General features: G+C 29.1%; 1 protein-coding gene across 1 annotated transcript in view; it reads left to right on the top strand.

The window, feature by feature from the left end:
* LOC107446930 (cytochrome P450 2J4) overlaps positions 1 to 14,156 on the top strand; it is a 91,444-nt gene that overhangs the window by 13,434 nt on the left and 63,854 nt on the right. Inside the window, exon 2 of the mRNA XM_016061714.4 lies at positions 11,700 to 11,827. Coding sequence (XP_015917200.1) covers positions 11,700 to 11,827 — 128 coding nt within the window. The remainder of the gene's footprint in view (positions 1 to 11,699; positions 11,828 to 14,156) is intronic.

Consider the following 14,156-nt stretch of genomic DNA (forward strand, 5'->3'; position numbering starts at 1 on the left):
GAGAAATTTTAAATTTCATATTCTGTTTAAATAGAGAACATAAACACAAACATTTTTGTTCAAATATAAAAATTATTAGGAATTTTAACAGAAGCATTTGAGATAAAAGGGGCGCATTTTACTTAAAACTAGTTTAGGAATAAAAAGAAAGTATTACACTGTTAATAAATCTAGAGAAACATAAACATTTACAGCTAATTTATATGTATTTCTTTTATTCAAATTAATTTAACTTACTTTTAATCTAGCCTAATTTTTTGTCACCGAAACTCCGGCTCTCACTTTTAAAAAGGAAATGAAAATTCAATAAAAATTTTAGAGATATTTTCAATAAATATATACGTTTAATTAAAAACTTCATTTGCTTTAAAAATATATAAATCGGAAATATTAGTCAATTATGTCTCAAGGACACAAAATTAAATGACCATTGTCAAGATTTGCTAGACAGAGTGAATGAGAAGAAGTAAAAGTTACTTGGAGTATGAAACTTTTATATTCCAACAACAAAAGCGCTATATGATTTATTCCAAAGTTTTATATATTAACAAAAGTGCTATATGATCTGTTCCAAAGTTTTATATATTAACAACAAAAGTGCTATATGATCTATTCCAAAGTTTTATATATTAACAACAAAAGTGATAGATGATATATTCCAAAGTTTCATATTCCAATAGCAAAAATAAAGAATTAATTTGGAATGTAAAACGATTTATATTTTAAATCACTTTTGTGTTTTCTTATTTACATCTGGAAAGTCTTGAGAATGGGCGCCTATTTTTGCGCGCTTCAAACATCTTGACTGTTGGTTCCACTTCGCTTATTTTTGAAATGAATGAAGTTTTTAATCAACTTCTACCGTTACAATTAATATCTTACCGTTTCTGTTTCTCAGGATAATTTATTTAAATATATGCGGTCTTTTTTGATGCAAGAATATTAAATTTTTATGATCTAAAAACACATACAATAAATAAGTTTATGATAAAAATAACTATTTCTCTCTTCTTAGCATTCGTTAGAATAAAAGTGTGCCCTTAATCTAAATTCTTAAACTTTAAACAGTACAGACATGAATATTAAAACCACTAGAGCTTTTATTATTTACTTTCTTCTTAAGCAAAGAATATAATATATTACGAAGATAATTTATGCATTTTTTTTCCTGATCCATTTTAGTACTTAAAAGCTGCAATTGCTCTTATTCTGAAGTTATACGATTTAAGAGGAAAACTTTTAACAATTGGGGATATTCATCAATTTTAATTACCACGAACATTAAGCAAAGAGAAAATGTACTTTTTGAACGCAATTAAAGTAATGACTGAAACGAGTAACCTTTGACAATTTACTTGGAAATTTCTTTCGAATAATGATCGAAAATATTCGAGTTTTTAATTAATTGAAAATGAAATCCTTAATTGTTAATGTTTTAATTTTCGTCATTGGTTTAATCTCTTAGTAATGTTTCTTTTCCGGTTTAATATTAATGAATACTTATATGTAATAATGAAAACTGATTTTAGTTTGAAAATAAATTAACTTTTTATGACTATGGTTTTTCGCTCATCAACTCTCGTGTCTGATTCGTGGTTATCTTGATTTGCTTCTAATTCGTTTTCATCCTATTTCTTTGAAATCTTAAAAGATTCGAATTAATATTTCTGAAATTTGTAAATTGTGTATCTGTAAATCCATAGTAAAGTAAACTACACTCTCAGGAATAAATCACATGGTTTGTGACAAAATCAAGCGATTTATGACGAAATTCGAACTCTGAAATATGTGAAGAAAGTGTTTCGTTAACTCGAAACCTCGTCTAGTGCATTGAGGACGATTTTTAACTAGAATGACGAAACTGGAATAAAGAATATCAATCGAACTAAACTGATCTGTTGTGTGGTGGTGAAGGAGTTGACCTCGATCCGGGTTCGAATCCCACCTCAAGTATGGGTGTGACTTATCTCTCTGTTCCATCTGTTCTTGTTGTGTCACGCCAGCTATATGGTGCCCATGATAAAATTATTATTAGAAAAGTTCGATACATTAGGCAGGCGGTACCCCTTTTTTTTTGAAAAGAAAAATATGAATGATGAAATATTTCTTGAATTTTGATGAAATTCGTTTCCTCGAAGAATTGACTCTACTTATTTCGTCAATTTGACGAATGTTTCGTTCGGAGTATATGCGAAAAAACGGTTTTCATCAAAAACAAAGAAAATTTCGTGATGTTTGAGTGTTCATTTTGTTACAGTGTACATACTTGACAATTTTGTAGTTACATATCTTTGGAGTTAACTTGCATATTTCATTTTGTATTTTGCATTAATATTTTGCATAAATTTTGTCTTTTATATTTGCATAAATTTTGTCCTTCATATCCTTCATTTTGCATCCGAAATTTGTCCTTCATATTTCCGAAGAGCCGGCCAGATGGTCAAACGGTTAGCATGCCTGATTGTGAAGCCAATGGTTGCGGGTTGAATCCCGTTGAGGTCATGTATGTTTGTTTCCCTTTGTGTGTTGTCCTCTGTTGCTCAATGTGTGAATGTGACCCACCCTATTTACGGGTATCTCTGGTAGTGTGGCGTGGGTAATGTTGCTCGCCTCCGTGATTTGGATTTATAGGTGCCTACCGAGTGTTAAATGAGCAACACTTCCGGCGTCTTCTAAGGCAAAGAACGAGTGTTCAGTGCTTGACGTTAAAAAAAAAATATTTTCGAAGCTATGAAGCATCTGTGCATGACACAAGAAGAAAATAGGCATGCATTTTAATCGAAACTTATGGCAATGCACTGATATGGTATATTGATACAAACTGATACGCTGATTGGATATCAAGCTTAAGTTATAACGCGTATATGGCTATCACGTAAATGTCTATTACATATATGGCTATCATGTATATGGTTATCACTTCTATGAATAGATTAAAGTATATAATATAATAAATAAAGCTGCAGGTGGCTCAGAGGATAGAGCGCTCATCTCCCAATAAGGGAAAAAAGTTCGAATTCCAGAGGTGGTTGATTGATACAAATTCTACTCCCGGCTCAATCCAACCACAGTACTGACGTAAAATATCTTCAGAGGCAGACGGATCATGGGTTAGAGTTTCCTTGCTATCGGGCTGATCGGGGGTGGTTTTCGTAGTTTTCCACTCCATGCAAAGCAAATGCGGGTTAGTTCCATCAAAATGTTCTCCACGAAGACTATCTTGTCCCAATGCTTTATCTAGGAGTTTCCACGTCGTCTGGGCCGAGTTCAGAATTACAAGGCTACGGAGTTGAAAATTGATAGTCGTAAACTCAGAATTGGGTCGGCTGTACAACGCCTGTTATTAAATAACATTTAGTATAGATAATTTTTAATTTTTAAAGTTATGCTGTTGAATATTCAAGTTTTTATGGATAGAAAAAGACAAAAAAAGGAGAGGAGATCAAATATTGAAAAAGTTATTTTTTTGATTTTAATTTTTGGAAAAATAGTTTATGTCAAAGTTAATTTACAACTTTGTTCAGTTTTAACAAAAAGAAAAAAAAAAAAAAAGGTTTTCAACATTGTCAAATTGTTTCCTAAGTAAAAGAAATTTTATATAATACTTAAAATAATAAAAAGCACGCCTCACTTTCATAAAGACCATCTAATAGTAAGTTGGCATTTTAATTTCTTGGTGAAATTGTTTGTTTGTAGTTTTCCCCGACAACAGTTTATCAGACTAAACAAACTATCTTATGTAATATTTTATCGCTTGGAAAGCGAATTTCATTTTTATTTATTTTCCTTACTTGTCTACTTTTGTAATGATTCAAAAATAGTTTTTGTTTTTACGTGATGTTTTAACTTTATGTAAAAAAAATAAAATAAACGATAGCATTGACACTGTTTTACAAATGAGCACATTCTAAACAGTCTTCGTTATTATTTATACAACTTTTGCATTAAACTTGAAAAGATTTTTTTTACATGTTCTTAGATTTTTTTTACATTGTTTTTTTTGCATGTTTAGCATGCTCTAAAATTGTTAAGGTGATAATTTATTTAAATTAAATTTTCTGATCTATAATTAACTCACTTCACATTTAAGCGTCACACATCGACTTATAACTTTTAGTTAATTTTATTAATTTTTCTGATTTATAAAAGAATTCACACATTATATTTACTTACGACTATCACGTTTTCCCTTTCTATACTTTAAAATTAATTCTTTTAAATCCTCCAATACCTTTAAATCTTCATACTTTTAAAACAACTCACCCGTGATATTTAAACGTCAGAAACCATCATCGAACTATAATTTTTAAATATATCCTTTAAATCTTCCGATTTAAACGAACTCACTTGTCAAATTTAAGACTACCACCGCGACTGGCCATAGTTTTCTATCAATTCCTTTAAATCTTCAGATTTATGACCATATTTCTCCATTAAATCAACTCTATATAAACGTCACGAGCCACCATTGCACACTGAGAAAAAAATATGGTCAAAACTGCCAGAATATGGTAAAATTTAATGTATTTATGGCTCTATGGAGACACCAAAAAGTTCCAATTTTTTTTACCGAAGCGCTTGAGTAATGATTTAGGCAAAATTAACAATAAAATATGGTTACATAATATATGATGAAATATGGTAGTTTTATCATGATACCTTAGAGCTAGAGCATGAGGTAAACCTTTGATGCGGTTAAATTTACTTTTCAGTTTTTTTTATTAAATGTAGGTAAATAAGAACTATAATTTTTTAAAAACCATATATTTCGGTAAACCATTACCATTTGAACGGAAAAATTACCAAATGAATAGTTGAAATTCTAATTTTTTTTTCGGTTCTGTTAATAAGAATTATATTTTTTACCAGATATGTAATTATGATACAGTAAGATAATTTTAGCAAAATGTTTTTCTCAATGCATCTACCTATTTTTGTCTTATATTTTCAATTAATTTCTTTAATTCTTCTGATTTATGAAAAAAAAACATACACACGTTTTAAACTTACATTTAAAAACTTACATTTTCGAGATCTAAATGTTTTAGATGGATAATTTTTATACATTAGTATATTTTCGATTACAATATTTTTGTATTAAAGATTTATATTTTTGAGTTTTGCATATTTTCAAAATATTCTAGATTTGATCTAAATTACCTAGATGATATTTCCAAAATATCATAAAAATATATTTTAGGTTACAAGTTTTAATAATAAACCCATAATACAGATTAATAAACACTAATCTGATATATACTTTGAGTATAATATACTTTCAAAATGTTCTAGATTTGATCTAGTATGTTTAGATTGATATATTATAGAAGTATATTTTAAATTAAAATATTTTTATATTAAACACCTATATTTGAGTATTATACATTTTTAAAAATGCTATGTTATTGGTTTTATCTAAATTGTCTAGAGCTCTGTATTAAAAATAATACAGATGTATATTTTGGATTACAGTATTTTTATATTAAATACTTAATAAATATTTGGAGAANCAGTTTATCAGACTAAACAAACTATCTTATGTAATATTTTATCGCTTAGAAAGCGAATTTCATTTTTATTTATTTTCCTTACTTGTCTACTTTTGTAATGATTCAAAAATAGTTTTTGCTTTTACGTGATGTTTTAATATGTAAAAAAATAAATAAACGATAGCATTGACGCTCTTTTACAAATGAGCATATTCAAAGCAGTCTTCGTTATTATTTATACAACTTTTGTATTAAACTTGAAAAGATTTTTTCAAGAAAATAAAACATGTTCTAAAACTGCTAAGGTGATAATTTATTTGAATTAAAATTTCTGATCAATAGTTAACTCACTTCACATTTAAGCGTCACACACCATCATTGCATCGACCTATAACTTTAAGTTAATTCATTAATTTTTCTGATTTATAAAAGAATTCCCATATTATATTTCGCATATTATTCGCATATTATTTAGAAGTCGTCACTTACGACTATCGCGTTTTTCTTTTCTATACTTTAAAATTAATTCTTTTAAATCTTCCAATACCTTTAAATCTTCATACTTTTAAAACAACTCACCCGTGATATTTAAACGTCAAAAACCATCATCGATTTATAATTTCTAAATATATCCTTTAAATCTTCCGATTTAAACGAACTCACTTGTCAAATTTAAGACTACCATAGCGACTGACCATAGTTTCCTGTCAATTCCTTTAAATCATTAGATTTATGATCATATTTCTCCTTTAAATCAACTTTATATAAACGTCACGAACCACCATTGCACACTGAGAAAAAGAAAAGTATGGTCAAAACTACCAGAATATGGTAAAAGATACTGTATTTATGCTCTATAGAGACATCAAAAAGCTCAAATTTTTTTTACCGAAGAGCTTGAGTAATGATTTTGGCATAATTAACAATAAAATATGGTTACATAATATGTGATAAAATATGGTAGTTTTATCATGATACCTTAAAGGTAGAGTATGGGTAAACCATTTATTCTGTTCAATTCACTTTTCAGTTTTTTTCATATATGTGGGTTAATAAGAACTATAATTTCTGAAAACAATATTTTTGGCAAACCATTACCATATGAATAGAAAAATTACCAAATGAATAGTTTAAAATGCTGCAATATATTTTTTGTTTCTATTAACCAGAATTATACTTTTTAACAGATATGTAAATATGATACAGTAAGATAATTTTGGCAAAATGCTTTTCTCAATGCATCTATTTTTAATTAAATCCTTTAAATCATCTGATTTATAAAAAAAACACAAGTTTTATAAGAAAAATTACATTTTCATGATCTAAGTTTTTTAGATTGATATTTTTTATATATCAGTATATGTTTGAATACAATATTTTCATATTATTGATTTATATTTTTGAGTATTGCACACTTTCAAAATATTCTGGATTTCATCTAAATTGCCTAGATTGATATCTTCAAAATATCATGAAAAAATATTTTAGGTTACAAATTTTAATAATAAACCCATAATACAAACTAATAAACACTAATCTGATATATACTTTGAGTACAACATACTTTCAAAATATTCTAGATTTGATCTAAATTGTTTAGATTGATATATTATAGAAGTATATTTAAAATAAAAATATTTTTATATTAAACACTTATATTTGAGTATTATACATTTTTAAAAATGTTATTGGTTTTATCTAAATTGTCTAGAGATCTGTATTAAAAATAATACAGATGTATATTTTGGATTACAGTATTTTTATATTAAATACTTAATAAATATTTGGAGAATAATATATTTTTTCATTTTTCAGTGTTATGTTTCTAATGAAAGTAATAATAATATTATAGGTATTTTATTACAAAATACTGCTGCATTTATTCGCTGTTAATTTTTGAATAACTAAACAGTAAGTAACTGCTTGTCGCATCATTTTCATCTATATACTCTTTGTTTTTATCAAATATTTAACAAGGAAACTTTTAATGATTAACATAAAACCCTGCGTTCTGCATTAAAATCCATAAAACAGGGAGACAGATAACACCTTGGGAAGCGATAAATCGTCGATCTTGATGGTCAACAAGCCAAACTTTGCGATGTTACATATTCCGTTATGTTATCTAATATTCTTCCACGTGGCGTGTCAGATAAGCTTTCAACATTTTCTCAAGATGACTGTTTACAAAACTAATGCCTTTTTTTCCAAAGGAAACCTGATAATTCATCAGAGTCAACGACCGTAGTTGGAAGCGATAATGACTTCCATCGATTTTTAAAGTCAAAATGGCGAAGGCACAGAGGTGAAATTTTAAAACTGTCTTTTAAAGTTCGTTGCTCTTCTCCTCTTTGAGCTACTTTCACCCGTGCTCTATATTTCGGCGATAAAGAAGAATATTTTCACAGGAGAATACTGTTTGGCCATTTTTTTTCTTTTCATTGCATTGTTGTCTATTGTTAATCAATGATAACACAAAATAAAGTTTGTCGTTTACCTAGATACCAAAATTCAAAGTTAGATACCTAGGAAAAGAAGCTCTGTATTCAAAAAAATCTACTTGCGGAATCTTGATCAGTTAATGGAAAAAATAACTTACCTAGCAACTAGAGGCTGTTCTTTTCATTCTTTACTATTTCAAAATTCTAAATTTATATTTAATACGCTTAATAATAAGAAATAAGTTTCATCTTGCTTTCGCATAATGAATAAATTATAAACTTTTCTTGTTAATAATTTTGTTCTAAAAATTTATGTTTTTATGTCTTATCTTGCTTAAAATAATATAATTTCAAAATGAAGAACACAAAAAAATAATCTGCCCTAAACAAAAAGCAAACTATTTTTAAAATGATGAAGAATCGTTTTCTGATTTTCCATTCCAATCTTTTGTTTTTGGAGACATTATGTTATAGCTCATAAAAGTGGGTATAAATACGGATATATTTAGCACATAAAAACCTACATTTTTCTATCTAGTAATAACGGAATTAATTTTATCATATCGGAAATTTCGAAATTAATTAGATGAGGTATTAATTTTATTGGCTGTATTATTAAGAACTAATTCCATATTTTTTTTTGTTCTAGATTTTTGTTCTAGTTGTAATGAACTTTTTTCTTTCCCTTAGAACTCAAAAATATGTAAATATCAGCATTGTACCAGAGGAAACATTCTAGTGAAATTACTGTACTGTGTAATTACGGCATTTCTATTTAAAAAAGAAACAACAATATAAATCTGATTAACAAAACTAAAATATGCGGTATTTACATAATTGGATACTTACACTTTGAGAAGAAGATCAAATACATCCCCACATGTGACCTATGACGTCAGCGCCAGCTGATCGTCAATAAAGAAAATGGCGTGCCAAAGTTGTGCTAAGTATCTCCACATAAGTTAGAATGTAAATTAACGTGAAGTTAATTAAATTCAGAGCCGTATCGCACATTGAATTTGTTGAAATATAATTCTTTCCTAGATTTATTATTTGTTTATGTATTTTATTGTAACACATGATATATTTTTGTTTGTATACCTGGCAACTTCGATGCATAATTAGTTTGTTTATGTTCTATATGGCTTCATGCCTGTCTTAGTGTTAAGTAAGAAATATATGGTGAAAGAATTGAAATCATTGTGAAGGGTTATAGAATGTATCACTTAAGAGAATTAATACTTGAATATGATTTTACATATTGTAAAATCATATTTCATTGCTAATTTTACCAAAATCATAACAAAAGCGCTTCGGTAAAAATTACCTAGAATTTTATTGCTTCTATCATCCCAGAAACAAGGTAAACTTTACCATATATTGGCAGTTTTAACCATGCTTTTTTTTCCAGTGTAGTAAGACAGACAAGTTTTTTTACTCATACTTCACGTATATTCTCAGAAAAATCGGATCAACGTAGAACTGTATCGGTATCTAGAACCATAATATGGTGCAAATCAGTATAAACTTAAATTAGGTGCTTTATTGAATCGCCTTTTCTTCTTAATTGAATGGTATCATGTAATAAAGTGTAAAAAATAAGATAACATGGTCCTACTTCACATCATGCATAGTTGTAACAAATTTGAATGATATTATAGTTCAGCATGTTCTAAAATGTCCAGCAGTGAATAAATGACACTTTTCTGCTGCATGTTTTTTTTCTCCAATGCCCACCCGATTGACCCTCGTCATTCAGAAATTGGTAGGGCAGATTTGTTGGTCATTCTTTCAGGGGTATCATATTAGGTGGACGAAAGTTTCTCCCACAGTAAGGATAGATTGTGCTGAAAATGAAAGAACATCCATGCTTTGTCCGGGGTTCGAAGCTAGGACCTTAATGAGGTGAGGTCAGCTCCCTGGCCACTACACAGTCCGGTAGGCTCTCTGCTACATGATTAATTATCCATTTTTCACCCCATTTCAACGATTTTTTCTTTTTCACAATATGATAGATTGTGTAAAGTGGTCATAGGGTTGTACTTAAAGAATATGTGAGTGGCATATATCCCAGAATTAGTGAGGCTCCCAGAATTGTAAGAGTTAAGTAATTAATATAGCCTGCCTTGGCATTGTCACACAGAGAAACAGTACCTGGTAAAATTAACGCAATGTATGGCAATAATATTTTTGGTAAAAAAGAAAAACCATAATTCTGGTTAATAAAATTATAATATGCGGTTTTCGAACCATTCACCTTGTAATTTTTCCGTTCATATGATAATGGTTTGTGATAAAGTTTTAAACTGTAAGAAAGAAAATTTTCCTTAAAACCATTTACTTAATAACGTGCCAACATTTACGATGCGTTCAAGCTCGTAAGCGCTGCTGCTGTTGTTTCGGGTGTTCGACTTGTTACATTTAGATTTGCTGCTTAAAAGTTATAAAACTTGGAACTTGAAATCACAAAAAAGCTTAGAATAATGAACAGAAAGTACGATGGAAAAAAATAAGATTCGAAAATCAGTTTGAAATTAATTGTCAAATGCGAAGTAAAAAATATCATGCGGACCGCTCCGTTGGCTGCAGAAAAGCCATTATACAGAAAACCGAAAGAGACATTCTTGTTTATAAACTTAACAAAATTTTTTTTTTTTGAAATTCCACTTCGTTAGAAAAAATATTGCAGTTTTAAGTACTTTTTTTTTACAAATTTCTTCGCACTTTCTTTTGCTTTACTTTAATTTTGTTTCTCAACACAAAACTATAAGATTTAAAAACTAGAAATTACGAAGTTAAGGAAAATAAGTAAGGAGTACGATGAAGTAAGAAAAAATAGTTAAAATTTGATTCTCAGTTCAAAAATTATCAACTGTTAAACTTGTAGTAAAAGCGTACCAAGTGAGACAATCTACAACCCGCTGAAATACAGCAACAAAGTTGGAATTTAGTGTGTTAAAACGGCTATTTGCATTTATAAATTTAGCACGAACTTCCTTTTTCTTTTTCAAAATTCCTATTTGTTCGAAAGTTATTGCAATTTTAAGTGATTTTTCCGTGATTCCTTTTTCTTTTTTGCTTTAATTATTCAATTATTGTAGAAAATTATTTTTCTCTCGAGAGAATTTCGTGTTATGATCTTGCGCGATTTGAAGAATAATGAAATGCAAACGTTACTGCTCTTAAAACACGTTCTTATCATATGCAAAGTATTAATGAACTTTTGGCTATGATGTATATCTTACATGAGGTTCAAAGCTTGCAAGCATGCTTTAATATGGCAAAAATGTTGATAAGTAATAAAATTAGGTTATCATCGCATGCAAACTATTAATCGACGTTTGGTTAAGATATGTATCTTACTTGCTGTTCGAAATTTGCAAGCCTGTATTGATTTGATAAGTATGGTGATAAATAATTAAAATGCGTTGCCACATGCGAACCGTATACTAATCAACTTTTGTTTACGATATTCATCGCTTAATTCCAAATTTGCGAGTTTGTAATAACTTCATAATTATAAAGATAAATATGAAAAGATATTATCATTATTTCTAAGTTATTAATTAACGGTTGGTTATAATGGATATTTCATGTTTTAAAATTGCATAGGATGCAATGCATGCAAAAGGATGATAATTATATTAATAAATAAGTTACATTGAAACTATTTACGGGTATTAAGTTTTGATGCGTATCTTATAGTTTTATTATAACTTTTATGGTATAATTTAAAAGTTTTGTTGATAAATATTATTATTTATTGCAGACTCAAACTTGGACAACGTTCTGTTGTAGTTCTAAACGATTTCCCGACAGTAAAAGAAGCATTTATGCAAAGAGCTTTCTTAGGAAGACCGCCAAATCCTCCAAACCATCTTCTGCAAGATGCTACTAGTAAGAAAACTTTTTTAAAAAAGAATTCTTTAATTATTTTTTTTAATTGAACATAATTCATTTTTATTTGATATTGTCCTTTTATATAGTGTCATTCAAATTATGATATTTGACCAAATTGAATAAGATGTATACTGATTGTCGAAATTTTTAACAAATTAATTTTTGATGAAGAAAAGCTTATGTGACTGTCTTTTTTCCTACACATTTCTCAATGGTAGTTTTTTTTCTGTACACTAAATGAATAGGATAAAAATCCGCCTTCGATTTATCACAACTTCATTATCGCAATGGACTGATCGTAAAGACGAAAGCAGAACACTGAAGACAAGCATCACTGTCTACGACCAGAACGGGGGTGGACGACGCTTTTGAGCAGTTAGCGTAGGGACTGAGGATGCACGGTATCGATCCTCATTAAGCTGTTTTATCATTAAGTACTCGACTTCACGCGCTGGTTGTCAAGATACCAAAACGGGGAAGATATCCTCTCTGCAGAAGATCAAAATTGTAATGACATGTCTTCGGATCATCCCTAGGGATGTTTCCCCGACCGTCGCCAATAGCACATTATGCAGATCTAGTGTGACGTAAATAAAGTCCCTACCACCCTAACCATCATTGAGGTAAAGAAACATTTACGTATATCTTATTTACGTATTAAGACTTATATTCCTAAACTATATATATATATATATATATATATATAGTTTAGGAATATAAGTCTTAATACGTAAATAAGATATACGTAAATGTTTCTTTACCTCAATGATGGTTAGGGTGGTAGAGACTTTATTTATGTCACACTAGATCTGCATAATGTGCTATTGGCGACGGTCGGGGAAACATCCCTACGGATGATCCGAAGACATGTCATTACAATTTTGATCTTCTGCAGAGAGGATGTCTTCCCCGTTTTGGTATCTTGACAACCAGCGTGTGAAGTCGAGCACTTAATCATAAAACAGCTTAATGAGGATCGATACCGTGCATCCTCAGTCCCTACGCTAACTGCTCAAAAGCGTCGTCCACCCCCGTTCTGGTCGTAGACAGTGATGCTTGTCTTCAGTGTTCTGCTTTCGTCTTTACGATCAGTCCATTGCGATAATGAAGTTGTGATAAATCGAAGGCGGATTTTTATCCTATTCATTTAGTGTACAGAAAAAAAACTACCATTGAGAAATGTGTAGGAAAAAAGACAGTCACATAAGCTTTTCTTCATCAAAAATTAATTTGTTAAAAATTTCGACAATCAGTATACATCTTATTCAATTTGGTCAAATATCATAATTTGAATGACACTATATAAAAGGACAATATCAAATAAAAATGAATTATGTTCAATTAAAAAAAATAATTAAAGAATTCTTTTTTAAAAAAGTTTTCTTACTAGTAGCATCTTGCAGAAGATGGTTTGGAGGATTTGGCGGTCTTCCTAAGAAAGCTCTTTGCATAAATGCTTCTTTTACTGTCGGGAAATCATTTAGAACTACAACAGAACGTTGTCCAAGTTTGAGTCTGCAATAAATAATAATATTTATCAACAAAACTTTTTAATTATACAATAAAAGTTATAATAAAACTATAAGATACGCATCATAACTTAATACCCGTAAATAGTTTCAATGTAACTTATTTATTAATATAATTATCATCCTTTTGCATGCATTGCATCCTATGCAATTTTAAAACATGAAATATCCATTATAACCAACCGTTAATTAATAACTTAGAAATAATGATAATATCTTTTCATATTTATCATTATAATTATGAAGTTATTACAAACTCGCAAATTGGAACTAAGCGATGAATATCGTAAACAAAAGTTGATTAGTATACGGTTCGCATGTGGCAACGCATTTTAATTATTTATCACCATACTTATCAAATCAATACAGGCTTGCAAATTTCGAACAGCAAGTAAGATACATATCTTAACCAAACGTCGATTAATAGTTTGCATGCGATGATAACCTAATTTTATTACTTATCAACATTTTTGCCATATTAAAGCATGCTTGCAAGCTTTGAACCTCATGTAAGATATAGATCATAGCCAAAAGTTCATTAATACTTTGCATATGATAATAACGTGTTTTAAGAGCAGTAACGTTTGCATTTTATTATTCTTCAAATCGCGCAAGCTCATAACACGAAATTCTCTCGAGAGAAATATAATTTTCTACAATAATTGAATAATTAAAGCAAAAAAGAAAAAGGAATCACGGAAAAATCACTTAAAATTGCAATAACTTTCGAACAAATAGGAATTTTGAAAAAGAAAAAGGAAGTTCGTGCTAAATTTATAAATGCAAATAGCCGTTTT

This window comes from Parasteatoda tepidariorum, chromosome 5, assembly GCF_043381705.1.
Source record: "Parasteatoda tepidariorum isolate YZ-2023 chromosome 5, CAS_Ptep_4.0, whole genome shotgun sequence".
NCBI classification, from domain to species: Eukaryota; Metazoa; Arthropoda; class Arachnida; order Araneae; family Theridiidae; genus Parasteatoda; species Parasteatoda tepidariorum.